The sequence below is a fragment of the Paramormyrops kingsleyae genome, chromosome 10 (genome assembly GCF_048594095.1).
Source record: "Paramormyrops kingsleyae isolate MSU_618 chromosome 10, PKINGS_0.4, whole genome shotgun sequence".
Taxonomy (NCBI): Eukaryota; Metazoa; Chordata; class Actinopteri; order Osteoglossiformes; family Mormyridae; genus Paramormyrops; species Paramormyrops kingsleyae.
The window spans coordinates 4,601,241-4,626,458 of NC_132806.1; the positions used below are offsets into that span (position 1 = coordinate 4,601,241).

General features: G+C 43.4%; 1 protein-coding gene and 1 long non-coding RNA gene across 2 annotated transcripts; both read right to left on the reverse strand.

The window, feature by feature from the left end:
* Nucleotides 1–8,736: 8,736 nt before the first annotated feature.
* LOC140593138 (serine/threonine-protein kinase PLK3-like) lies at nt 8,737–11,365 on the reverse strand. Its single transcript, XM_072717060.1, has 10 exons — nt 11,195–11,365; nt 10,970–11,065; nt 10,741–10,857; nt 10,525–10,654; nt 10,266–10,344; nt 10,078–10,173; nt 9,547–9,745; nt 9,264–9,393; nt 9,030–9,171; nt 8,737–8,847 (listed from the first exon to the last, which is right to left on the reverse strand). The coding sequence occupies exons 1-10, from the start codon at nt 11,300–11,302 to the stop codon at nt 8,838–8,840; spliced, it is 1,107 nt and encodes a 368-aa protein (XP_072573161.1). The 5' UTR covers nt 11,303–11,365; the 3' UTR covers nt 8,737–8,837.
* A 6,525-nt stretch (nt 11,366–17,890) lies between these two features.
* LOC140593235 (uncharacterized) lies at nt 17,891–23,219 on the reverse strand. Its single transcript, XR_011993490.1, has 2 exons — nt 22,095–23,219; nt 17,891–19,683 (listed from the first exon to the last, which is right to left on the reverse strand). It is a non-coding gene; the product is annotated as an uncharacterized lncRNA (long non-coding RNA).
* Nucleotides 23,220–25,218: the final 1,999 nt, after the last annotated feature.

The following is a 25,218-nucleotide window of genomic DNA, read 5'->3' on the forward strand; positions in this document are numbered from 1 at the left end:
CCAAGAGCAAGAATTTGCGCATCCAATAATTTGTTTTTGTTTTATTTCAAACTGCCTTAATTGGCAGGAAACCGGAAATATTCAAAACTCTGCAGCAAGCCACATTCAGATGGGGTTAGTTGTACCGATTCTGACAGAATAAGAAACGTGCGTAATTTCTCCAAATTACCACACAGTAGAGAACTAATGCCGGCAGGATCTTACTGTCTACAAAGCAAGTTCAATACAAGCATAACCTGCACAAGCAAAACAAAACATGACGGTGGAAAAAAAAACCACTTTTATTCTATAATTACTTCAAAATTAGGAACAAAAAATACGACCAAAAATGCTTTAGTTTGATATGTGATCAAAATACAGAGTAAACGAATACATGATAGCATGCATGCATAAGATCAACGGCAGAACAGGGGCTCTGAACCCAGTCTACATTAAAAAGGAATTAACCATCTCTCTCAGTATAAAATTGGGGTCATTTATTCTCTTCAGAGGCCTCCATAGAATAGTGCATCCATCCCCTCACTCATGTTTAGACAGACGTATCCTAAGGCACCAGGGCAACAACATTCAGAACAACAACAGCATCATCAATCTCACAGCTAGTTTTAAAATTTGCTTTAACATAGGGTGATTACAGAAAACAATTTAGTAATATTAATGAAATAATTAAAATGTGCAGATTAATAGACATATTTGTCAGTCAGACATATTTTGCTATTTTAAGAGTAGAAGGGATACATTAAATCATGATTACATTTTGTCCTCAATAATAAAAAAGGTTTTTGAATTTTACATCATTATAAATGAGAACTATAAATGATTACTAATTACTGTCAGTGGAAGCACACAGACATGTTGGCCAGCTGTCCTATTCATTCAGCACCAGCCCATCAAGTAGAGAATTCAGCACCACGGACAGTGACCTGTGTTACTATAACATCAGATTCCTTCATTGGCTCTATATATTTTTCTGGAAATAACTAAATGGCTCTGTTGCAGAAATTTCCAGCCAGAGACTTGGTTCCTATATGACAAGAAGATTTTGTTTTTACTCAGACTAAGAACATGCAGAAAATCAGCTCTGCATGCGATCTTCCCTTTACTGCTCGAGCAGGGCACACAAACATCAACAAGTGTCAAGGCAGCAAGTGCATACAAACATCTTCTCAGGACAGTTATAGGGCCTTCAAGAGGAGTTGAATTGCAGCGTCATTCAGAGATACCATTGTCTAAGTGTGGAAAGAAAATTTGACATTGCTAGGCCTGGGAGAGAAGGCATATTGGGTCTGTTTTTTCTGTGTCATTAGGCAAGAAGGGATTGTTTTGAATAGTGTGCATCCTCGCTTCATGATAGCTGCATGTGGTTGGTTCCGCAAACGCTGAAGAGAGATCAGACCTTGGAGAGACGGACAGCGGAGAAGGAGGGGGAGAAACTGCCTGCTGGAAGGGATTTGAAGCTGCCCCAACTGGTGCACAAAGAGTTGTAGTTATAAAGTGTAATATACTGTGAGTGTAGAAAAAAAAAATGATGACGAAGACGATGAGGAAATTCTTCACATCAACCTGACTCAAACAGGTGCTCCTGATGAGGATAAATGGACTGTTTGTGTCCAAGTCTTATCTCAGGATGTACAGTTTAGAATAGACACAGGTGCTAAGTGCAACACCCTAACACTAGAAAATTACCAGATTCTGCACCACACGGGGGAGTTGATGCGCTCCAATAGAGTGCTTCGATCATACTCTAACCACACGTTGAAGCCAGTAGCCAGAGTAAAGCTCCCGCTAAAGTACAAACACCACACCACCAACAGTGAGTTCGAGTTGGTGGATATAGCACAGGAAAATGTACTAAGTGGCACAACAGCTGAGACCCTAGGCCTCATAGTGCGACTGGACTCAGTGAGAGCCGCAGTGAAAGTGCAAGATGGAAACACCAGCTGTATGACTACCGCAGTCTGTCATAAAGCAGCATCTCTGAATGACTTCCCGGAGCTAATGAGAACCACAGGTACATTGCCCGGGAAACACTCGATCAAAATTGACCCCGATGCGAAAGGTGTAATTCTCCCTGTCCGCCGACAACCAGCAGCACTAAAACAACAAATAGTGGAGAAACTGCAGGAGATGGAAAAGGATGGTTACATCACGAGAGTCGACCAACCTACAGAGTGGGTGAGTTCAATGGTGGCTGTCTTACGTAATGGCAGTGTATTAGTATAGACCCAAGCGACTTGAACAAAGTAGTCAGAAGAGAACATTATCCAATGCGCACCATAGAAGAGGTTGTGTCTGCAATCCCAGGTGCCAAAATCTTTTCTGTTTTAGATGCCAAGTCAGGGTTTCTACAAATAGAACTAGACTTAAACTCAAAGCGACAGGTATTTTAGGAACTGTAGCGACTTGGATTGATAACTGGTTAACGGATAGGAAGCAGCGAGTAGTTATAAGAGGCTCGATGTCACAGTGGGCCTGCGTTCATAGTGGGGTACCGCAGGGTTCAATTTTAGGACCACTTTTGTTCCTAATTTACATAAATGATATAGACACCAATATATACAGTAAACTGGTGAAATTTGCAGATGACACCAAGGTGGGTGGTGTAGCAGATACTGAACTAGCGGCTCAGCAGCTACAGCGGGATCTTAATTTAATTAGTGACTGGGCTGACACCTGGCAGATGAAATTTAACATAGACAAATGTAAGGTACTCCATGTAGGGAGCAGAAATATAAAGTACAGGTATTTTATGGGACCTACTGAAATAAAGGTAGCTGATTATGAGAAAGACCTTGGTGTGTATGTTGATGCTTCCATGTCTCATTCTCGCCAGTGTGGGGAAGCAATAAAAAAGGCCAATAGGATGTTGGGGTACATCTCCAGGTGTGTGGAGTTTAAGTCAAGGGAGGTAATGCTAAGATTATACAATTCCTTGGTGAGACCTCACCTAGAATATTGTGTACAGGTTTGGTCACCATATCTTAAAAAGGACATAGCGGCCTTAGAAAAGGTGCAGCGTAGGGCCACAAGAATGATTCCTGGTCTTAGAGGAATGTCATACGAGGAAAGGTTATTTGAGCTAAATCTGTTCAGCCTCAAGCAAAGGAGACTGAGGGGGGACATGATCCAGGTCTATAAGATTCTAACAGGTTTGGATGCTGTTCAACCGAATAGTTACTTCAGCATTAGTTCAAATACAAGAACTCGTGGCCATAGGTGGAAATTAGCGGGAGAACATTTCAAACTGGATTTAAGGAAGCACTTCTTTACACAGCGTGTAGTCAGAGTATGGAATAGTCTTCCTGATAACGTAGTGCAAGCTGAATCCTTGGGTTCCTTTAAATCAGAGCTAGATAAGATTTTAACAACTCTGAGCTATTAGTTAAGTTCTCCCCAAGCGAGCTCGATGGGCCGAATGGCCTCCTCTCGTTTGTATAGTTCTTATGTTCTTATGTTCTTATGTTCTTATGAAGCATCGTCCTTTCTTACCACTTTCAATACACCACTTGGTAGATTCAGGTGGCTCAGACTTCCATTTGGGATAAAGTCTTCCAGCGCATAATGGATCAAATGCTTGAGGGGATTGAGGGAGCTATGAGCGTAATGGATGACATACCTGTAGCGGCACCCACAATGGAAGAGCATGATGCCATCCTTCGCAAAGTAGTCAAGCGAGCCGTGAGCTACAATCTAAAACTAAATCAAAACAAATGTTACATTCGTCAACCGTCAGTGTGGTATGTCGGACATCTCATAACCGAGGCCGGCTTGAAGCCAGACCCGGCAAAGGTTGAGGCAGTCAGGTGCTTACTTGCCCCCACCGATAAGGATGGGGTTCGTCGATTTCTGGGTTTCGTCACTTACCTATCCAAGTTCATACCAAATCTCAGTGAAGTGGATGCCCCGCTGAGACAGCTCCTAAAAAGTGGAGTTTGCATGGCAGCCGGCGCAACAGCAGGCTTTTGACAAGCTCAAAGCTTTGTGCTCACATCCGCCGGTGCTCAAATACTATGATCCAGCGAAGTCTGTAGAGATATTCAGTGACGGCAGTAGCTATGGGCTAGGAGCAGTCCTCCTGCAAGAAAATCAGCCCATTGCGTTCTCGTCCAGGTCACTGACGGATGCTGAAACACGCTACGCGCAAATAGAAAAAGAAATGCTGTCCATCGTACATGCCTGCAAGAAGTTTAACAACTTTATTTTTGGGAAACACGTCACAATATACAACGACCACAAGCCGCTGGAGGACATCTTTAGGAAGTCACTTCTAAGCACACCAATGCAAATACAAAGAATGCGTCTCCGTCTCCAATGGTATGATTTAACAGTCAAGTGCAGGAGAGGAAAGGACATGGAGCTGCCTGACACACTATCCAGAGCACAGCTCCCGGACAAAACATCAGAGATAGAAGGCCTGGAGTGTGTCTCCACTCTCAGGTTTGTCTCTGTTAGCGACCAAAAGTACATGGAATTACAAGAGCGCACAAAGGAAGAACTAAGTTGCCTTCTGCAGTTGATTCAGCAAGGCTGGCCAGATTGCAGACAAGAAGTGCCTGCTCTAGCCCAACCATATTGGGACTCGTTATGGGGTCAGCTCGTTATGTCTGACAGCATAGTCTACAAAGGCCTACGCATTGTCGTGCCTCCCACCATGCAGCAACATATGCTAGGGCTAATTCACAAATCCCATTTAGGGATTGTAAAGAGCAAGCAGCGAGCTCGGGAAGTGCTCTACTGGCCGGGAATGAACGCTGAAATTGAACAGATGATCAGAGGCTGTAATACATGTGCCAATTTTCAGAACCAGTTGCCCAGAGAACCATTAAACCACACAGAAACACCAGAGCTCCCGTTTGAAGAAGTCGCAACAGATCTCTTTGAGTGTGAGGGTAAACACAATATTCTGACGGTTGACTACCACTCTAAATTTATTGAAGTTGATGAGCTGAAGGACCACCTTTGCCGCACAACCATTAAAGCTCTGAAAGCTGTGTTTAGTCGCCACGGCATCCCCTTGGTCCTACGGACGGACAATGGCCCTCAGTTCTCGTCAGAAGACTTCAAAGAATTCTGTAAGGACTACAGCATTACACACAAAACATCATCACCACATACGCCACACTCAAATGGAGAAGCAGAGCGTGCAGTCCAAACGGTAAAGAGGCTTTGGAGCAAGGCAGAAGACAAATATTTGGCACTGCTGGATAACCGGACAACACCACTTGAGCCGGTAGGCCTGTCACCTGCCCAGTTGCTTATGGGCAGGAGGCTCCGTAACAAGCTCCCAGCTACACGTGCACTCCTTACCCTAACTGGCTATGACCCCATAAAGGTCAAGTGTCAACTGGACAAGGCAAAAGCAGTCCAGAAGTTTTATTACGATCTCAAGAGGACAGGTAAGCCACGTGCACCTCTGTTACCAGGGGAAGAGGTAAGGATGCAACCACATCTAAGCAGCAAGAAGTGGGCCCCCGCCGTTGTGGTCGAACCACACAGTGCCCCGAGATCCTATGTGGTGGACTGTGGTCACAGGAAATACAGGCGCAATAGTCAGCACCTTCGTAAAAGCACAGCAATCGCCAACAGATCACGCCACAAAAGGGCCGATGAGTCTTGGGCCGAAGCATTCAGTCCACCTGCAGACCAGGAGCAACAACATCCGGTTTCCACAAAGTCTTCAGACCTTCTGTGCAAACGGTCGGACAGCCTCACTCAGCCACGTTGGTCAGTACATCACCAGGCATGGCAGAATTGTAAAGCCCCCAAACAGACTAAATCTGTAGGTGTAGAATCAGCTACGGCCAGGTGTGGTAAAGACACCTGTGGAAGTGAAGTGCTGGAAACCTCTCCTTCCCAATTACTAGATTTTGACATTTGTTGTTACATTGTTAGGCCTGAAAACCTACTGTTCAAGGGACATTCAATTTGTGTAAATTGCAAATCATAAGCTGTTTTCCATTCTAGTTCATAAATGGCATATCTGTTGTTGATTTGATACATTTCTCTGGTAAAAGGGGAGATGTAATATACTGCCATCTAGTGACTACAGTGTTTAGTGGTTTGGTGTGTTGTCCCAGTTAGGCATCCGTACTGCAATGTAAAAGGTTCGTGTGAGCAGTAAGTAAAAAGTGCATGCTCTTGGCAACCATCCAATGGTGTGTCGAGTCGTTTGTGGCGTATGTTACATAAAGTAGTCGCAGTAGGCCATACGCAATATGTTATATGGTAGTACAAATATATAAGTAGTTGTCACGTTAATCATATTAATCAAAGGTCATCTTAATATTTACAGTGATTCAATGTCATGACCTGCTCGTCCGATCCTCCTGTGTGCCACGCCCCCTCGTTACCTCATGTTAATTCCCGATTGTGATCACCTGTTGCCTGTTATTTTCGGCTTGTCCTGTGTATTTAGTCCGCGTCTGAGTCCATTTTCCCCAGATCCGTCATTGATGTTCGTCGCCGTCTGCCCTGATCGTCCGAATAAACCCTCGTATCCTGCATTCTCGCCTGCCTGCCTCATCCTTCCCCGCTTCCTGCCTGCCCATCTACCGCGATCACTACACAATATCTATATTCATATCTCAAGTAGGAGCCTAGTGTCACGCCCCGCTCCGTCCGCTTCTGATGTGTGCCACACCCACCTCGTTACCTCGTGTTCAGCCCTGATTGTGATCACCTGTGTCCTGTTATGTCTAGCTTGTCTTTTGTATTTAGTCCTCGTCTGAGTCAGTCTTCCCCAGACTTGTCATTGTATTGTCGTGTATTGTCCGTGGAGGTCTTTACCTGTCTGTCTTTTGACAATTAAACCCAGTTTACCTGAAGTCCTGGCTTGCTCTCCTGCTTCCCTGCTCGTCCTCCTTCGCCAAACGTGACACCTAGCAGTCGAGACACGTTTTGGTAAATTGAGCAAAATGGGTAGATTTTACCTTGCTGCCAAGGTGAACCAATAGAGCAGGAGAATTGTGTTTCTAATACCTTTGAGCTTTGTTTGTTGGTGTTTTGTGATCAATCAGGACTTAGAAGTCCTTATAGAGAATTTGGAGTTATGGTTTATCAACTGATTGCTCTTTGTGCTCGGGGTACCTGGTGCCAGAGTGTGACGGGAGCACTTTGCTGGATTGCTCGCGTAAAAGAGAGAACTTTCCTCACCAACTGAGAGGTCCTGAGTTTTATTCTAAGTGGCTCAACTACAGTTTTCAGAGAGGTTGATTTATAATTTTCCTAGCACAACAGCTGTTTCTGCGCTGCTGTTAACGGCAGCCTAGGCATGGGATGGTGATTCTGTAGTCCGGCTGATGCCAGTCGTCGCGACACGGTGCAGGATGACACAAGGTGTTGTAGAGAGTCCAGTAGCTGTGTCCAGATGGCAGGCGCAGATGTCAAGGGGTTCTGTAAAGCTTGGCACACAATATGACGATCTTCCCTTGTTGTGGTCTGTCTTGGATGACCAGAACCTTCACGACATGTGTTGGTGTCCTCACGTGCCCATTGGTTGCAACATCGGGTGACTGTGACACCCGCATACAACACATACTAGGCCAGGGGTATCCAATCTCATCCGCAAAGGGCCGGTGCGTATGCAGGTTTTTGGGATAACCTGTAGGTCAGCTGTTCAAAACCAGGTATGAGGACTTTTCAGCCAATCAGTCCTCTAATTAGTAATCTAATTAGGGAGTTGCAGTGAAAACCCGCATACACACTGACCCTTTGCAGATAAGATTGGCCACCCCTGTACTAGGCAGTTGCACCAAACGACCACCTGGCTTCATGCAAACCCACAATGCGACCCCTATCAAACTTCGTTAAGGGCCGTTAATTCTGTCTAATGTGTCTACGAGGCATCCTCTGTGTCTGCTCATTAGACGTGCCAGCTCCTTGCAAATCGAATCATTTACATACCCATCACTGGTCTGCACGTTTACCAAATTACATCCAAATCGGATAGTTACTTCTGGGTGCTTACATTTTTTTTTTCACTGAGTGTATATGCCCTCTACTGATGAAAAATACATCAACATCTAAGTCCTACATTTATGTAAAATGCATATTAAATTAATGTTTTGTCACTATTAATTTTATGCATCATTCTTTGAATGCACTCAATTGAATCATGGACAGTGGTTCCACACAAAAAGAATAAGTATTTTGAAAAGGGTCGGTTGATGCATTCACTTTGTGTTCTGAGAACCTGAATTTTCTCATGTCATAATTAAACCAACTGAATGTGATGAGACCATATATGTATTTTATAAGAATAACAAAAAAGCAAAATAAGCTTTTATTAATAAATAACAAGCCATAAACATGTATTTCCTACTAAAACCATAAGTCATCACATATGGTAAAATGTAATATTCATGTAAAAGCTTTATAGGTTTCCCATAGGCTTTTCCCTTGAGTGCCTTGCATGTCTAATGTGTTTTTGGTATGAATGTGGCCATAATCCTAGAAGAAAAAAAACACTGTGATAAAACAACTTGCAGTGTCATATATAATTGAAATAAGAAAAATGCTTGATAGCCGGAGTCGTGTGTGTGTGTGTGTGTGTGTGTGTTTTAATATGGGCAGCATGGTTCCCTGAGATGCCTCAGTGTTACTCACCACCATCTCTAACACACATCCTCACAAACTATCATCAGTTGGTCAGGTAGTCCATGATCCACAGTGGCGCTTTTTGAACTCTATAGATAAAAGTAAATTTCTGAAACTCAAAAAAATGAATCCATGCCTGAATACTTGAAACACAAAATAACTTTATTCAAAATGGAATGAATAGGAAGCTGGGAGAGGCACTCAGGTGTAGGGCGTCATTGCACTTGTTGAGTACAGACTGTCTACAGGTCCCTGTGTAGAAAAATAGAGGGTTCCAGTTAACATGGCATTCACCACAGTCCAAGGAGGACTACACTAATATTCAACATACACCAGCTTTATCCATGCAAAACACCAAGACAAGCTTAAGCTACAGACTGGTATCAGAGATGACACAGGACAAGGATTCACTATTGTGAATAGCACATCTTTACCTCAACCACTGTGACCAACTCAACCAGGTCAAGTTGCTCATCTGTATGTCGCTGTTCTGGACAACAACGGATGACTCCACAAGCTGAGGGACCAGAGGGACCAGAATGCTGCTGTGCATTGGATCCTCTCTTGAAGGCTCAACTGCAAGAAAGCATGGAGTTGCCAGGTCAAGCATCTGAGCCTGAGGAACTGAGAGATGATCTACTGGTGGGATTTATGCTGATGGAGTTTACCTCTGGATCGCTTCCTGTGAAAGAGGCGCTGGACCAACCGATTGAAGAACTTCATAAATGAGTTCTTGACGGCTTCGACCTGTGGCTCTGTATAGCAGCTACTAGGCGGTAGTTTCTTTGGAGTAAAGCCCTAGGGTGTTGGTTTTATATGTATCAGTTAAGTAAACCAATTCCATTCATCCATCCATTTTTTGTTACTGTAATTTTAAAGGAAGACTAAATACCAGTGACCTCAGCAGACCAGCAAGTCATCCACACCCCAACAGTTTGCAAGTGGACCAACCTTTGTGAAGAACTTATGTCGACGGATCTTGTGCAGTGAAGGGCGATCCCGTGGGTTGATTTGGAATATCTTTTTAATTAGCTTCCCAGCTGCCACAGAGAGGTTCTGGGGTAGAATATACTTGGCTCCCTTGATATCTTTTATCATCTCCAAGTAATCGTCATGATAGAAGGGCATTTCCCCAACCAGAAGCTGATACCTGTAGTAAGAAAGGCAGCAAAGGAGTTTGAGGTCTTTCGCATTTGACATAAAAATGCTGTGCTCATGCACATTTCAGGTGTTGTGCATTCTTGGCCCCGTCTGTGACCGGCAAGGATAAGCATGAGACCAGCATTAACTGTATCCACTGAAAGAAGAGACACAACGCTAAATTCTTTCCAGCCGTGTACCAGTATTCATTTTTCTTTTCTCTTTCAAGAAGAAAAAAAACATATTTATGCATGTTACAAGCATGTCCTCTTAAAATGCTTGACAGATTTTAGTAGCCATGCCAATCTTTGGCTGGGAGGAGGGTTGATAAGGCATACGTACATGATACAGCCCAGTGCCCAGACTTCTGCTTCAGTTCCACATCCCTCCCGTTTCCACACTTCTGGAGCCATATAAGGAGGTGTTCCACAAATGTCTCTACAACACACACAAATGGAAAACGTTAAGCGCACATGTGCTTTAGCTTGATGTATAAACAATTTGAAAGGGATTCTGCAAAAAACACCTACTTCTCCCTCAGCTTCAACTTGACTGCCAGTCCAAAATCCCCAATTTTCAACTGCATTTTCTCATTTACAAATAAATTATCTGAAAGACAAACAAATTTGCATTAAGTACAGACGCAAATACTATCCAAACTGCAGACTTTACCAAATTGCAAAATTAACACTACACAGAAATCCAGACGACCTACACTGACAATGCCATGTGAAGTTCCAGCATTATTATACAGAGAATTGAGTAAAGCATGTGTGCATGTACACATACCCAACTTGATGTCCCTGTGGACATAACCTTGCTGGTGTATGTATTTTAACCCCGAAATCAGCTGCTGAATATAATAGCGGACTTCGGGGTCAGTCAGAGTCCCTCGGGCTTTCAGGATGTCGGCAAGAGTCTGGGCAGAGAGAAACAGGGGCAGCCTTAGTAAAATGTCTACAAGTCTTAGCCTTAGTAAAATGTCTACAAAAGTCAGGGACTCACCTGCCTACTGCACAACTCCATGAAAATATACATGAACTGGTCATCTTCAAAAGAGTGAGAGAAGCCCACCACATTCTTGTGCCGCAGTTTTTTCAAAATCTCTACTTCTTCACAGACCTGCGTGAAATGTCAAACACACCATCTCATCAAGCAAAAGGGAAATGCAGATCAACTGCAAAGAGGGATGACACAAGAGGCACTGCAAAGAGGCACAATCGATACCACATACCTCATCCAGTCCCCAGGAATATAGAGGTATGACCTTCACAGCAAAGGTGTCACCACTAGCAAGATCTGTCATCTTATAACATTTGCCGCAAGCACCCTAAAAAAACATGTCAACAATAAAAGATATTCTGCCGTGGCTAATTCTGACTGACCCTGCTCAAGCATATCCTCTACGCAGAAAAAGATAAACTGCAATCACTTTCAACAACAAATTTGTGATGCACACCTGTCCCAAAAGCTCATCTCTGCTGTAAGACCTTGACGTGTTGGGATCTATCACAATCTCAGCCACTTCGGGTCCCATGTGAGCACGGGCAGATTCATTGACAGTCATGATTTCTTAAGAGAAGCAGCGATCAGTAACTAATCCGTGGAATGCTGGAAATGGGTAGTGAGCTCTCGCGTTCTAAATGCAACGTCACTGGCATCACCAGTCTTGGAACGCAGCGAAGGCAACCGGCCAATACGAACTTGTTAGATGGATTACGTCACCACATTGAAAATTCCATAGACGGAAAAAGAAGTAAACTTGCTAAGACATGGGTAAAAACTTTAATAATCAACTTTCGTGAAGAAAAAAAAACGTCTCCATTATGTACACCAAACATTCAGTTTCGGTAATGCAGTAACACATGCTCAGGAGCTAAAGGCGGGGCGGGCGGGGCCACCGCCCGTCGGCCCGGGCCCGCCCCTGGATCGTTGAGGGCCCTCCCCCCAGCCAAAAGAGGACCCTCCCACATACTAAATACAAAATAAAGTTATACTGGTATAATCTCTCCCAAAATTTTAAAAGCTGAAATATATCACTTATTTCAGCAGTGACTTGCGACTTTATATATCTGTCATTTTTGCTATATATTCTTATTATGGTGGGTGTATGGTGTAATTTTTAATTTTTAGATGAATCTAATTGTTTTTTTAGATCTAATTTTTAGATACAATAAGCTTAAAATATAATACGTAGTAATGTTTTGAAGTCAAACTAAGCTGTTCCTTTTGTATTTAATGGTTTTCCGTTTGAGAAATTTGCAAGAAATTGCAGTGCATGATGGGTAAGATCTAAAGGCTGCCTAACGTCCTCATCCATCTGACGACTGTATATAGCCGGATTATATGCCGTGGGCCTTGTAATTTGTTTGTTTGCAATTTCGCCAGGTAGGCTACCTTCTTTAAACTGCGTTTTGTTAGACTACATCTTCACTGCATCACTGATGTCAAAATGTGAGAAATATGTGATTTTATAAATAAATGTAATAAATTAAAGTAGGTTAATGATTCTGTGCTGTCTGAATTGTATAATAAGTTAGGCTGCATGACATTTGAATGGGCTATACCCGGAGGCATGGACGCATTATGAGAATGAGAAAGACGGTGCGTGCACACTAATTAACCTTTACCCTATTCACTTAGACAATACAATGTAATTTTTGCAACAGAAATTGATGAGATGGGCAGGCAGCTGGAGGTGGATTTTTTGTCCTTGGTAAAACGCTGACGGTCTCCACACTGGTAGCAACGTTGCTTTCTAGGTATAGCCAAACAAATCTCCTCCTGTCTGAAAATTATGATCTTCCGGTGTTTTGACATTATAGCATACTGTACCTATCAGAATAGCATATTGTCAGTTAAAGCGCATGCGTAGAACAGAATTACATGTCCGCTAGCCCATAAATTTAGCATTTTGCTGCAAGAATTTTCGACGGAAAGTAAGCAATTATGCTTTCCGGTTATAATTCTAATTGATACTTTTATTGATCCCCTCGGGCAAATTGTCTTCTTTACACCTCCCTCAATTTGCTCTTTATAGAGTCAGCTGTATGCGAAGGGCAGCCACCTGTTGGGGCCCCCAGGGAGCTGGGTGTTAAGGGCCTTGCTAAAGGATTGGGTTTGAACCGGTGACCTTCTGATTACAGGCACAAGGACTTAGCCCATGTGTATTAGTGGCATTTATGCTGTTTTTTGAATGTGAGCTAGCACATAACCCAGCTAGTACCAATTGTTGCAAAAACACTCTAGCTTTCTGTCATTAACTCTTTTATTTTCTTGCATTCTCCGTAATATTCCGAATAACAACAATTTCAGATAACTACTGGAACAATGAGTTCTGGAGGGGAGCAAGCTCCGTTACATGCTATAGATATGTTGATCTGATGCCTTTCCTTATCAGATTGTTACCACTGTTAAAAATCACAGATATTTTATTCTGATTGTATGTATTTCCTTATTTTGTTAAAGAATCAGTTTATTCTGACATTGTAAATTTCCTGAAGAGTTTACCCTCTTTAAAATGATGGAGTTCCACTTGTGCCAAAAATATGCTGATATGCATATGAGCTTTCCGTTTCTGTCAAAAATATGTAAACAGCACAAAGTCCATGTCGACTGAACATGTTACAAAGCATTTGTCTGTGACGACTCTATTTTGTCAATGAGTTTGTCTGTGGAGCCCTGAAGGGACCAAAAGGTGTCTGCTAATTAGATACCCAGGAATAAACTGTGTGTCCCTGCCCAAGCATTGCTGCCCAAACAGCAGTCTCCTCCTTATGCCGCCGAGGGAGGAGTAGCAACTGGTTCCCCTGCCACTTCCCCTCTTCCCCCTGCAGATGAGGATTATAACCATTCAGCGCCCGACTCCACCTCCTTCTTGGTGACGATGTGCCGCGGTCAAAGACTCAGGTAGCAGGATGAGGCAGCAGAAATTCTTTCCCCTATGTTGTTATTTACAAATCCTCAAGAGGGAGATAACTTTGGTCATCTGACACTGTAGATGAAGGAGTTGAAGGACATTGTCAGTGACCTGCTGGATCCCAGGCAGAACAGACCTCGCTATGTGGCAGCCCTTCAGATACTGGTCGCCCCGCGCATGGACTGGATCATGATGCATCACTTTAAGCAGGAGCCTAGTAAATCCTGCGAGTGCTACACCGAACGACTGATGGCAGCTTTCTCCAACTACAGTGGGATGGACCCCCCAGCGGACCAAGAGTGTAAGTGATGTAAAATACACTAAGAGAGCTCAGTTCCTTTAAAGAGAGGTACTTATAATACTCTGTATTAGTTTTCGTGAGCTGTCCTCTTAAAAAGTACAACAGTAGTACTCCATATTCAAATTGTCTCATTAAAAACTACAACCTCCAAACATCAAACTACATGCTTCTATGTCACCTACACTTCAGACTTCATCCTCAAAATCAAAGCAGTATGAACACAAGCAACATGTTCCATCACTTAAAGCTAATATTTAAAAAAAAATAAAGTCTGTTACAACTGGATTTTTATCTAAGCAAAACAAACATTTTATGTTCAAGTTTTCTTAAAACTACTGAAACAAATAAATGGCTGCACTGCAGTTCCACTGTTTTGTTTGTCACCCTGAATTATGTCCTGCATAGTGTGGAAAAAGCTGAAGGCTGAGGAATGTTACGTAACACAGCTAGAATGCAATAACTCTCTCTGGTGTAATTCACTGTGTAAAACCAATGGTCTTAAGTGTGGTGTCTTCTTCATAACACTCCCTAACTCTTGTATTCGTGACCATGAGATAGGGTGGGCTGCTTTACTTCCTTGCTTTGGCTAGTATTCCTTCCTTTCCTCCCCAGCCTTGGTTGGTGGTTCAGGCAGCATCACCTTGTTTTAGTAGACCCAGGTGCCATACATTTTGAAAGTAGGCTCAAGTGCACAAAATGTTCTAGCAGAAGTCTTAGACAATCTCTGAATTACAAAGTAATCTGACTCCTTCTGAAGCTGTGAGAAATTGTTCATCTGTATTTGCTGCATTGTCACTTGTTGATCTGCGTGTGCCCTGCTCCAGCAGTAAAGGGGAGATCGCGTGCAGAGCTGGTTTTCTGTAGGTTCTTAGTCTGAGTAAAAATAAAATATCCTCATCATACAGGAACCAAGTCTATGGCTGGAAATTTCTGCAACAGAGCCATTTAGTTATTTCTAGAAAAACATATAGAGCCAGTGAAGGAACCTGATGTCATAGTAACACAGGTCACTGTCCGTGGTGCTGAATTCTCTACTTGATGGGCTGGTGCTGAATGAATAGGACAGCTGGCCAACGTGTCTGTGTGCTTCCACTGACTGGCACCCTGACATATAATGATTTATAGCAACGAGGGCGAAAAATTCATACAGTAAATTAGTTAACAATAATTAGTAATCACGTATAGTTCTCATTTATCATGATGTAAAATTCAAAAACCTTTTCTGACTATTAATCTGCACATTTTAATAATTTAATTAATATTACCTAATTTGTTTATCATTTTCTGCAATCACTGTGCGTTAAAGCAAGTTTTAAAACTAGCTGTGAAAATCTTGATGCTGTTGTTGATCTGAATGTTGCTGACGGAGCCTTAGGATACGTCTCTATACACATGAGTGAGGGGATGGATGCACTATTTTATGGAGGTCTCTGAAGAGAAAAAAATTATCCCAATTTTATATTGAGAGGGATGGTTAATTCCTTTTTAATGCTGACTGCGTTAAGAGTCCCTGTTCTGCCGTTGATCTTTTGCATGCATGCTATCATATATTAGTTTACTCTGACTTTTGATCACACGTCAAACTAAAGAATTTTTTGGTTGTATTTTTGTTCCTAATAAAATGTTTTTTTCCACCGCCATGCTTCGTTTTACTTGTGAAGGTTATGCTTGCATTAAACTTCCTTTACAGACAATAAGATTCTGCCGGTGTTCTGTCGAGTTGAGCTACTTTGTCGAGTTAGGCTAGCATAGTGCTAATTGATAGCCCTCACGCTAACCCCAAAAAAACTCCTAAAACCCTTACCCTAACCCCTAAAACCTAAGCCTAATCCTAAGACAGTGGAACTGCACATGCGCAGAACGGCTCGATAGCACGTCTAGATATGTAGCTCAACTCATCAGAACACCGGTCGGTGCTGCCTACAGCAGTGATATTCCACCAGACCAGGAGAGGACATATCTATTGCAACAAACACAAATAAAGGCAGTGTAGCGAAACAGGTAAACTTTGGTGAGTAAAATTGGTATATTGCTATTACATAAAATAAAAATTGTTCCGGGCTTCTGTTTTTGATTATATTTAAATTTTATGTGAAAGATAGCTAGTTTCCTATGCAGTAATGCAGTTGTTGATTGTGAAGGTGTGGGTGAGTGCAGACCTGTATTCCATGTGTCAGGAGTGACTGACAGCTCCATTGCATTGCCTGTATGTTGTTTTTTGTCAAATTGGAGGAGACTGCAGAGAGGGGTTTTAATTCAGTATTTGAATTGGAAATTATGAATGTGGAGATAGAAGTTGTGGACAGAGAATTCCAGCTGAATGCTGTTAACTTGGACATTGCTGAAACTAAAGTGGACAAATTATTAGTGGAACACCTCAACATAAATGATCTCGAAGCAGGCAGTGTGAAGGTGTCCACATCAAATGGCAATGTGGTGAAGGTGCCCCTGCAGACAACGCATGGGAAACAGAAGAAAGGCAAAAAATGACAAAATTAGAGCCCACTGCCAACCACGAGAGCCGGTGGCTGAAGCTGAACATCCTTCTCAGCCTCTTATTTGAATTTGTCAAATTGTTTTAAATCATTGTGGGATTAGCCCCATTGCACCCTTCACATACATACTTACAACATCTCTAAAATACTTTAAATTGTAAACATGTTTCTTCTCTACATCCATGCTTGCGTGCGTGGTTTGTGCTTGCCTGTGCTTGTGTGTGTACGTGCCTGAGTGCATGTATGCGTTTGTGCCTGTGTGTGTGCCTGTATGCGTTCCTGTATGCATGCGTGTGTGCATTCATGTCTGTGTGTGCGTGCGTGCCTGTGTGCTTGCCTGCCTGCTTGAAGCATGTCTGTGTGCATACCTGCCTGTGTGCCTGCCTGCCTGCATGCCTGGCTGTCTGCGAGCATGCCTGTGTGTGTGTATGCGTGCCTGTGTGCTTGTCTGCCTGCGTGAGTGCCTGTCTGTGTGCATGTGTGCCTGTGTGCATACCTGCCTGTGAGCCTGCATGCATGCGTGCCTGTGGTGTGCTTGCATGCGTGCGTACCTGGGTGCATCTGTGCGTGCATGTGTGTGTGACTGTGTGCATGCCTTTGTGCGTGCCTGCATGCGTGAGTGTGTGCCTGTGTGCATTCCTGCCTGTGAGCTTGTGTGCGTGCGTGCATGCCTGCCTGTGTACGTGCATGCGTGCCTGCATGTGTGTGCATGACTGCGTGCTTGTCTGTGTGCGTGCGTGCCTATGTGCATGCGTGCATGCTTACCTGTGAGTTTGCGTGTCTGTGTGCATGCGTGCGTGCCTGTGTGGGCTTGCATGCGTGGGTGCCTGCATGCTTGTGTGTGTGTGTGTCTCTGTGTACCTGTGTGCTGTAGTGCCTGTGTGCAGGAGTGCCTGTGTGCATGCCTGTGTACTTGCGTGGCTGCGTGCTCCAGTTAACCTCAGTTTGTTCCCAGGGGTGGGTGGCACGGTGATTGTGGTTGGCACAACCACACCACGTGGGACCTGGGTTTGAGTTTCTGCCAGGGTTCCATGTGTGGAGTTTGCATGTTCTCGCCGTTTCATCGTGGGGTTTCTCCCCCTAGTCCAAAAACATGCTGAGACTAACTCAAGTTACCAAATTGCCTGTAGGTGTGAGTGAATGGTGAGTGTGCTCTGTGATGGGTTGGCGCCCCATCCTGGGTTGTTCCCTGCTTTGTGTCCTGCTCCGGAGCCCCTGCAGCCCTGAACAGGAGAAGCGGTTTCAGAAAATGGATGGATGGATGGATGGATGGATGGATAGATGGATGGATGTTCCCAGAAGTGTTTGGTCCCAGATGTGTGAGGCAACATTGCTAACCACTGCATCACTGTGCCATCCCCATGTATGGGATATGCAGAAGAAAACGGTAACTGGTTATCCAGTGTGTAATGTAGACACCCGAATAACCAGACCAGAGAATAGAACAAAAATGCTGTTTACTTAACAAAACAGTACAGCAAATTATCACGGTAGCTCAGCATGGATTTTCCGTATACCGCGGTAATCACTCTCTTTTTTCAAGTCTCCACTTTTCCGACACTGCCCCCTAGTGTTCTAAAGTTGCAATAACAATCATTGAACACAACGTCTCCTCTCTCTGTAAGATGAAAACAAAATGTAATAAGTAAATCTAATGAAATGAAATGTAGTTTTGCCAATACAACTCTTGTGGTACCATTGCATCAGATATCATGAATAAAGTATCTTTACACAAGGTGCATTAACATGTAACTGTAACATCATTGTAAACAGTGAATTACCTATGCTTAAACTTGACTATTGTCTAGTGAATAACCCGAAATACTTCGAACCATGTAAACAGTCTTAGCTATTATAATCAAGTTACTGCAATTATCTCAGCTTCCTTTTGGGCAACTATGACATGACAAAGTCCTTATGCCACTTGGGCTTGTATTTAACACGTGGCTGTTTGTGAGAGGGGGAATGACTAACACCTGTGTGTATCAGTCGAGATGTGTCACAGTCTTGTCCAGCCACAGGAGGAATCTTGGCAAGATGAGAGGCATTCCAAGTTTTCCCATCACTCAGCAAGAAAGAGTTTGGACCTATTCTCTTCCTCACGGTTGTAGGGGAAGTGAATCTGGGATGAGCTTTAGGGACATGATAAGGCTTCCTTATCCTCACTCTCTCTCCTGGTCGAAAAGAAGGCATTGATGCGCCACGTTTAGCATCAGTGTAATGCTGCATGTCATTCTGATGTCTCTGAACTGCACGATGAGCAGAAACATCCAGTGGAGACATAGCAGACGGCAAGGGAAAAATATCCAATTTGGTGCGCATTTTCCTGCCATAAATGAGTTCATATGGTGAGGTGGAGGTTGCAGCATGTGGCGTTGCACGATACACCTGGAGCCAGTTCATAAAAGTGTCATTCCATGGTTGTGACTGTTGAATGGCAGTTTGAATGCAGCTCCTCAGGGCATGATGGAGTCTCTCGACAGCTCCGTTAGCAGCTGGATAGTAAACTGAGGTCCTGCTATGGGAGATACCGTGGGTGTGCAGGAATGAGGCAAAAGCTGCCGAGGTGAACTGTGGACCATTGTCTGTGACAATGTTCTCTGGGTTACCATGACGACAGAAAACTGATGTCAGGAAGTGAATAACATCTTCAGTAGTGGCAGTATGTGAAAAGGCAACCTCAGGCCACTTTGAATAATAGCCCGTCAGCGTGATAGCGTACCTGCAAGCAGAAACTGCAGTGTCAAAGGGACCAACAATGTCAAGGCCAAGTTTCTTCCATGGCCCATCAGGCAGTGGAACTGGTTGCAAAGGAGCAGGGTGAGTAGTAGCTGTTTTATCATTAACCTGGCAGAGTATACATGAAGCAATGCAAGACTGTACTTGTGAGTCCATCTTTGGCCACCAGTAGAGGTCGCGCAGACGTTGCTTTGTGCGGACAATCCCTTGTTGACTCTCATGTGCAAGCATGATCAGGGTGTGTCGTAAGGAGAGTGGCACGATGAGTCTTGAGCCTCTGAGGATGTAGTTATCCTTGACTGAGAGCTCATCTCTGATCTTGTAGTATAGGGCCAGTACACCACTTACTGATTTAACGGATGGAGGCCAACCACTTTCAATTTGTGAGCGCAGGGCTGACAGTTCAGGACAAGAAGAGCAAGCAGAGTTGAAGTCAGCCACTGGAAGGGAGCTCAGGACAGCTGAAATATGTGCCACCATCTCGGGTTCTGCATCTGAAATAGAGTCAGAAGGCACAGGCAAGGGAAGGCGCAAGAGACAATTAGCCGTATAGTTCTGGGAGCCTGGTTGATAGACAACATCATAGTCAAAACAGAGCAGGCGTGCAGACCAGCGGGCAACCCGCATTCCAGCCCGACCGATTCCCTTTGTGCTGAACAGTGTTGTCAATGCCTGGTGATCTGTGCGGAGAGTAAAACGACGTCCCCACAGGTATGTTCTCCATTTTTCTGTAGCCCACACACAAGCAAGTGCTTCTTTTTCAACGGTCGAGTATTTCCTCTCTGTTTCAGTCAGTGTGCGGGAAGCGAAAGCCACTGACTTCTCTGTGCCATCAGGCTGTACTTGTGCAAAGACAGCTCCAAGTCCATAGTCACTTGCATCTGTGGAAATCACCGGTCGCAGAGAAGGGTCAAAAAGAGCAAGCGCAGGACTGTTCACAAGAAGTTGATTGACCTGCTGCTTTGTGCCGCAAGAGACCATGTAAATATGTCTTTTCCACTGACGCAGGCACGCATAGGAGCCACAACCGTCGCAAAGTTAGGCAGAAACTTTGAATACCAGGACACTAGGCCCAGAAATGATCTCAGGGCAACAGCATCAGATGGGGAAGGGGCTTTCAGGACGGCATTAATGTGGTCTTGGTCAGGAAGAATGCCATCTACAGTAATGACATGACCTTGGAAGCGTAGGGAGGTCTTCCTGAAGTCACATTTATTCTCATTGAGAACCAATCCAGCCTCCTTCAGCTTTTGGAGGACAGTGTTGAGGTTCTGGTCATGCTCAACAGGAGTGTTGCCATAAACGATAAGGTCATCCAAATAATTTTGAACACCTGGGAGACCGCTGAGGATGTCAACCATCATTTTCTGAAAGGCTGAGGGAGCCGACGCAAGGCCATAAGGAACTCTGCAGAATCGGAACAGACCGTCATGTGTGATGAATGCTGTGAGGTCCCTGCTATCTTCATGAAGAGGCAACTGGTAGTATGCATTAGCCAGATCGATTGTAGAGAACATCTTTGCACCCTGTAAATTTGCAAGCAGTTCATCCACATGAGGTAGGGGGTAGCAGTCTGTGACCACAGCTTTGTTCGGTTCACGGAGATCCGTGCACATCCGTATTCCACCAGTTTTTCGCCCTGTGACCACAATAGGCGAAACCCAGGGTGATGCGTCAATTTTCTCAATCACGCCAGCTTTCAGTAAGCGGTCAAGTTCAGCTGAGACAGAAGCTCTTACAGCAAAAGGCAGGCGTCGTAATTTCTGGCGTACTGGTTTAACAGTGGGGTCGATTTTCACCTTATGCACAAAATTTTGTGCACAACCAATGTCTGGAGTAGCAGGGATGCAGGAAGCAGGTGAAACAGTCACACAGCTAATGGCAGGAGCAGTAGGGATAAAGGGAGGAGATGTAGAGTTTGTGGTAAACACGGGGGGAAGGACAGTGTTACCTTCAATGCAGATGCTTAAGGCTTTCATAAGATCTCTTCCTAAAAGAGAGGTGCCCTTCTTCACCACGTAGAATGTGACTGGGGCAGTGAGAGCTCCCTTACTCACGTCGACTTGTAGGCAGCCAAGCACAGGAATTCTCTTCCTCGTGTAGGTCACTAGCTGACTAACAGGTGGAAGCAGTGGGGTGTCATTGAAGTACTGAACATAGATGTGGTGTGGCAAAATAGATACTGCTGATCTTGTGTCAACAGTCAGTTCATGCTCTTTGGTAGGAGAAGCAGGTGTACTGATATTGATTTTGCACTTAAGTGTGTGTGGTGACTGGCAAGTGTTGTTTAAGTATAGCACAGTCAGTTCAGGTAGCTGAATCTCATGTACATCACTTGTCTTGGATGAGCGACAAACACGAGCAAAATGTCCAACTTTATGACAAGACTTGTAAGTTGCTTTGGCTGCAGGGCACTGAGAAGAATTAGCCAGATGTTTGTCAGAACCACACCTGAAACAGCTGCGGGAAGATGTAGTGGTGACATGGGATGGCTTATTTGGACGAGTGTGCTGTGTGTATTCCTTTTTAGTGAATCGCGAACGGGGCTGTACAGCTTGCACTGAGACACTGTCATTTGCTGCTATTGCTTTGGCTTGTCGAACAGCAGATTCTACTTGTGATGCGATCGTTAAGGCTTTGTCCAGTGTCAGATCCGGTTCGAGCAGGAGCCTCTCTCTTATATTTGAGTTACTCACATGCTCAATCAGCTGATCACGGATCATCTCATCTGTTTTATCATCAAATCCGCATTTTGAAGCAAGATCACGCAGCACGGCCGCATACTGTACAATAGTCTCATGAGGTGCTTGTCTTCGCTGTCTGAAGGTATGTCGTTCCACAACAACATTTACTTTGGGTGTGTAGTGTTTCTCTAAAGCAGCGACAGCAGAGTCAAAGGAGTCACCTGTATCTGGTAGCGAGTAGAAAGTCCGTTGTCCCTCAGCTCCTAGACAGTGGAGTAGTGTAGCTCTCCTGCGAGCTTCAGGCCAAGTGTTTCCTGTTGCTTTAATTACCAGTAGATAGTTCTTGAAAATCCGCATCCACATGTCGAAGGGTATCGGGGGTTCTCTCGGGCACGGTAAAAACATTGAAGGTGCAGGCACGTGTCCAGCCATGGTGAGTCAACAGAAAAAAAGAAGAGGTGAAAACACAAAACTCGTCGCCAAAATGTAATGTTGACACCCGAATAACCAGACCAGAGAATAGAACAAAAATGCTGTTTACTTAACAAAACAGTACAGCAAATTATCACGGTAGCTCAGCATGGATTTTCCGTATACCGCGGTAATCACTATCTCTTTTTTCAAGTCTCCACTTTTCTGACACTGCCCTAGTGTTCTAAAGTTGCAATAACAATCATTGAACACAACACAGTGTGTGACAGATGTCAAATCACATGACCCAGAGATTCTGAGCTTAAGAGCCAATAAGAAACAGTTTAAGTCTCTGTACTTGTCAAGGAGAAGCAACTCAAGGGGTGGAAATGAACCAGTTTGAAGGCACAGAGAAGTGGATCATCACCATTAGAAGGGAAGTGCTGCAGCTCACATTTCTGCTCCTTTTACAACTGGGGTAATGAATCCCTGTTAATCACTATTAATCCCTAACAATGCTTGGGACAGGTCTGCATGTTTCCAGGCAGGAAAGGTGAAGGAAACCTCTGCTCTTAATTATAGATGCATCTGCTGTGCAAAAGTTTTAAATTATGAAACAAAGCGAATGTATTACACATTTCAGGATTTATATTAATTTGTAATATACCATCTTGCCGGTCGTTATGCTAAATCAATGAATAGTTTCCCAATAAAAGCAGGAAAATCTATTATTATGTCTTAGTTTTTTTTTTGCCAAACCTGAATGTTAAATGTGTTAAGTAACAAAATTAGGCAGCGTTTAGTGATCAGAGATGTAAATTCAGTAATTAAGCAGCGTGGGGTATACTGCTGTACATTAAGTGTAAGTGATGAATTCATGGACACCATGAGTAGACTCTAGCATTAAAGACATAAAGCGATTTCAATGAAACAGAAGAAATTTATCCCAGCACAGTAATAATAATCATAATCAATTAAGAGAAAAAAATCTCATATTTAAGATTTTTCTCAAGCTTTAAAAGTTTCTTTGAAATTCTATGGCCCCGTTTTCTCAAAACCTTAATGCTACATCGTTTGTAAGTTCTTTGTTAAAAGATAGAACTTACAAAGGACGTAGCATTAAGAAGGCTTCCAGAAACTGACCAATGATTTTTATAAGTAATCATTTATTTTGTGTTCAAGACGTAAACTATAATTGACCAACATTATCCAAATCAATAAAAATTAGCTGTGCCTTCACATATTGCAGAATAGTCAGTGATATGTGGGCATGTACCATGAACCAGCCCTCTTTCCTTGCTTTCTCCCTCCATTTCTGCCTCTCTTGTTGCTCTCTCCCTTCAAGATGACATCATAGCCGCCCAGTCACCATGATGTCGCCATTTTATACTGCTCTGCGTATTGCTCTGTTTTGGGAGGGAGCATCAGGAGTCCGTTTGCACTGTGTTTGTTCATCATTCCGAGTTCACCTAGTTCCCTGCAGGGGGCATAGAGAGATACCTGTCAGTACTGTGTTACAGGCAGCCGTGACACATTCCCCATTAGTATTGCACTATGGGCGGATGCGACATATCCCTGTCAGTGCTGAGATACAGACGGATGCAATACAGTAACTGAAATGACTAGTTACTGAAATCAAAGTCCTGTGTTTCAAACAGAATGGGCTTTTACTGGGGTTGGACAATGAAACTGAAACACTAACCAATAGCCAGTATTAGTGCCTGGCTATTAGTGCCTTAGCCACTAGTCAGTAAGAGCAGAGCGTGAAGGTCGAGTTCACAGAGCAATAGCATAACAGGATCCGGCAGGGCAGCGTCTCAGCGTCAAGCAATTATGCAAATTAAAACAAAGTTATCAAGTTGGAGTTTCCTTTAGATCTTTTCTTTATTCAGAATAAATAAAACATTTACCTGTATTTACAATTTGCAAACCCAAATAATGTACAGTATATAACAGCTGATTTTCTCTATTCTGTGTATTCTAGTATACAGTACACTATTGTAAAAGCATTCATAAATGTAGTAAAAATATTATAAATTGTGCAAAGGTGACATTCAAACAATATCTAAAGATGGTTGACACTACCTGTACAGTATGCTTGAAATATCGATAAGGTGTGACTCCTCGCTTATCGACCAATTCGCTTAACGACCACTTGTACTGTAGGAACGGTCATTAAGTGAGGAGTGTCTGTATTGCTGTTATGTAATTTCAGTTGTACAGTAGTAATTCATGTTTCCCTAGTGAACTGCAGAAACATTAATATTAACAAACGCAAATGCCACATTATTGGAATTTAAGATTATGGCCTTCAATTTTTCTATAACGTAGTCCCCTGTATCCATGAATGATATATTCCAAGAACTACGCTGTAAAACTGATGTAAATTTACAGGAAAATCTGAACAGTATTTTGCTGTATTAGTGTTATGCTGTGTCATATTGTAAACTGCATTGCAATCTGCGAGAAAAAAAATGTGATTACAGCACCTTAAGAGAAGGGCATTGTGTACAGGAATTTGCTGTAAACTTTCCTGTAAACAGCTGAGCATCTTAGGAAGGTGAAATAACGGTGTCTAGATTTTTTAAATTATGCTGGAATGTCTAGTATCGTGGGAAAGTAAGTGTACTGCTTTGTTTTCCATATTGGCAAAATGAACCACGAAAAGCATCGCGTTCATAAAGTGCTAAGTAACGTTACGTAAAATTAGCACACGATAGCATTTTATATCAGTTTACATCAGGGGCGATTCTAGGTTCAAAGCTTTGGGGGTGCTGAGCACCCAGAGAGCTGCCCAGCAAGGCAAGATACACTTTACTCGCCACAATGAGACTTTTTCCCTGCCTCTCAGTGTACTTTCAATCAAAAGGCAAATAACCAAACCACGTGTACATTTAATAAAATATGTGACTATTTAAACACTGATCCAACATT

Coding starts and splice junctions, on each gene's coding strand:
- LOC140593138 (XM_072717060.1), bottom strand. CDS start 11,302: ATGACTGTCAATGAATCTGCCCGTGCTCACATGGGACCCGAAGTGGCT. Junction 10,655..10,740: donor TGGAGTTGTGCAGTAGGCAG/GTGAGTCCCTGA, acceptor CTCTCTGCCCAG/ACTCTTGCCGACATCCTGAA. Junction 10,345..10,524: donor CCACAGGGACATCAAGTTGG/GTATGTGTACAT, acceptor TTTGTCTTTCAG/ATAATTTATTTGTAAATGAG.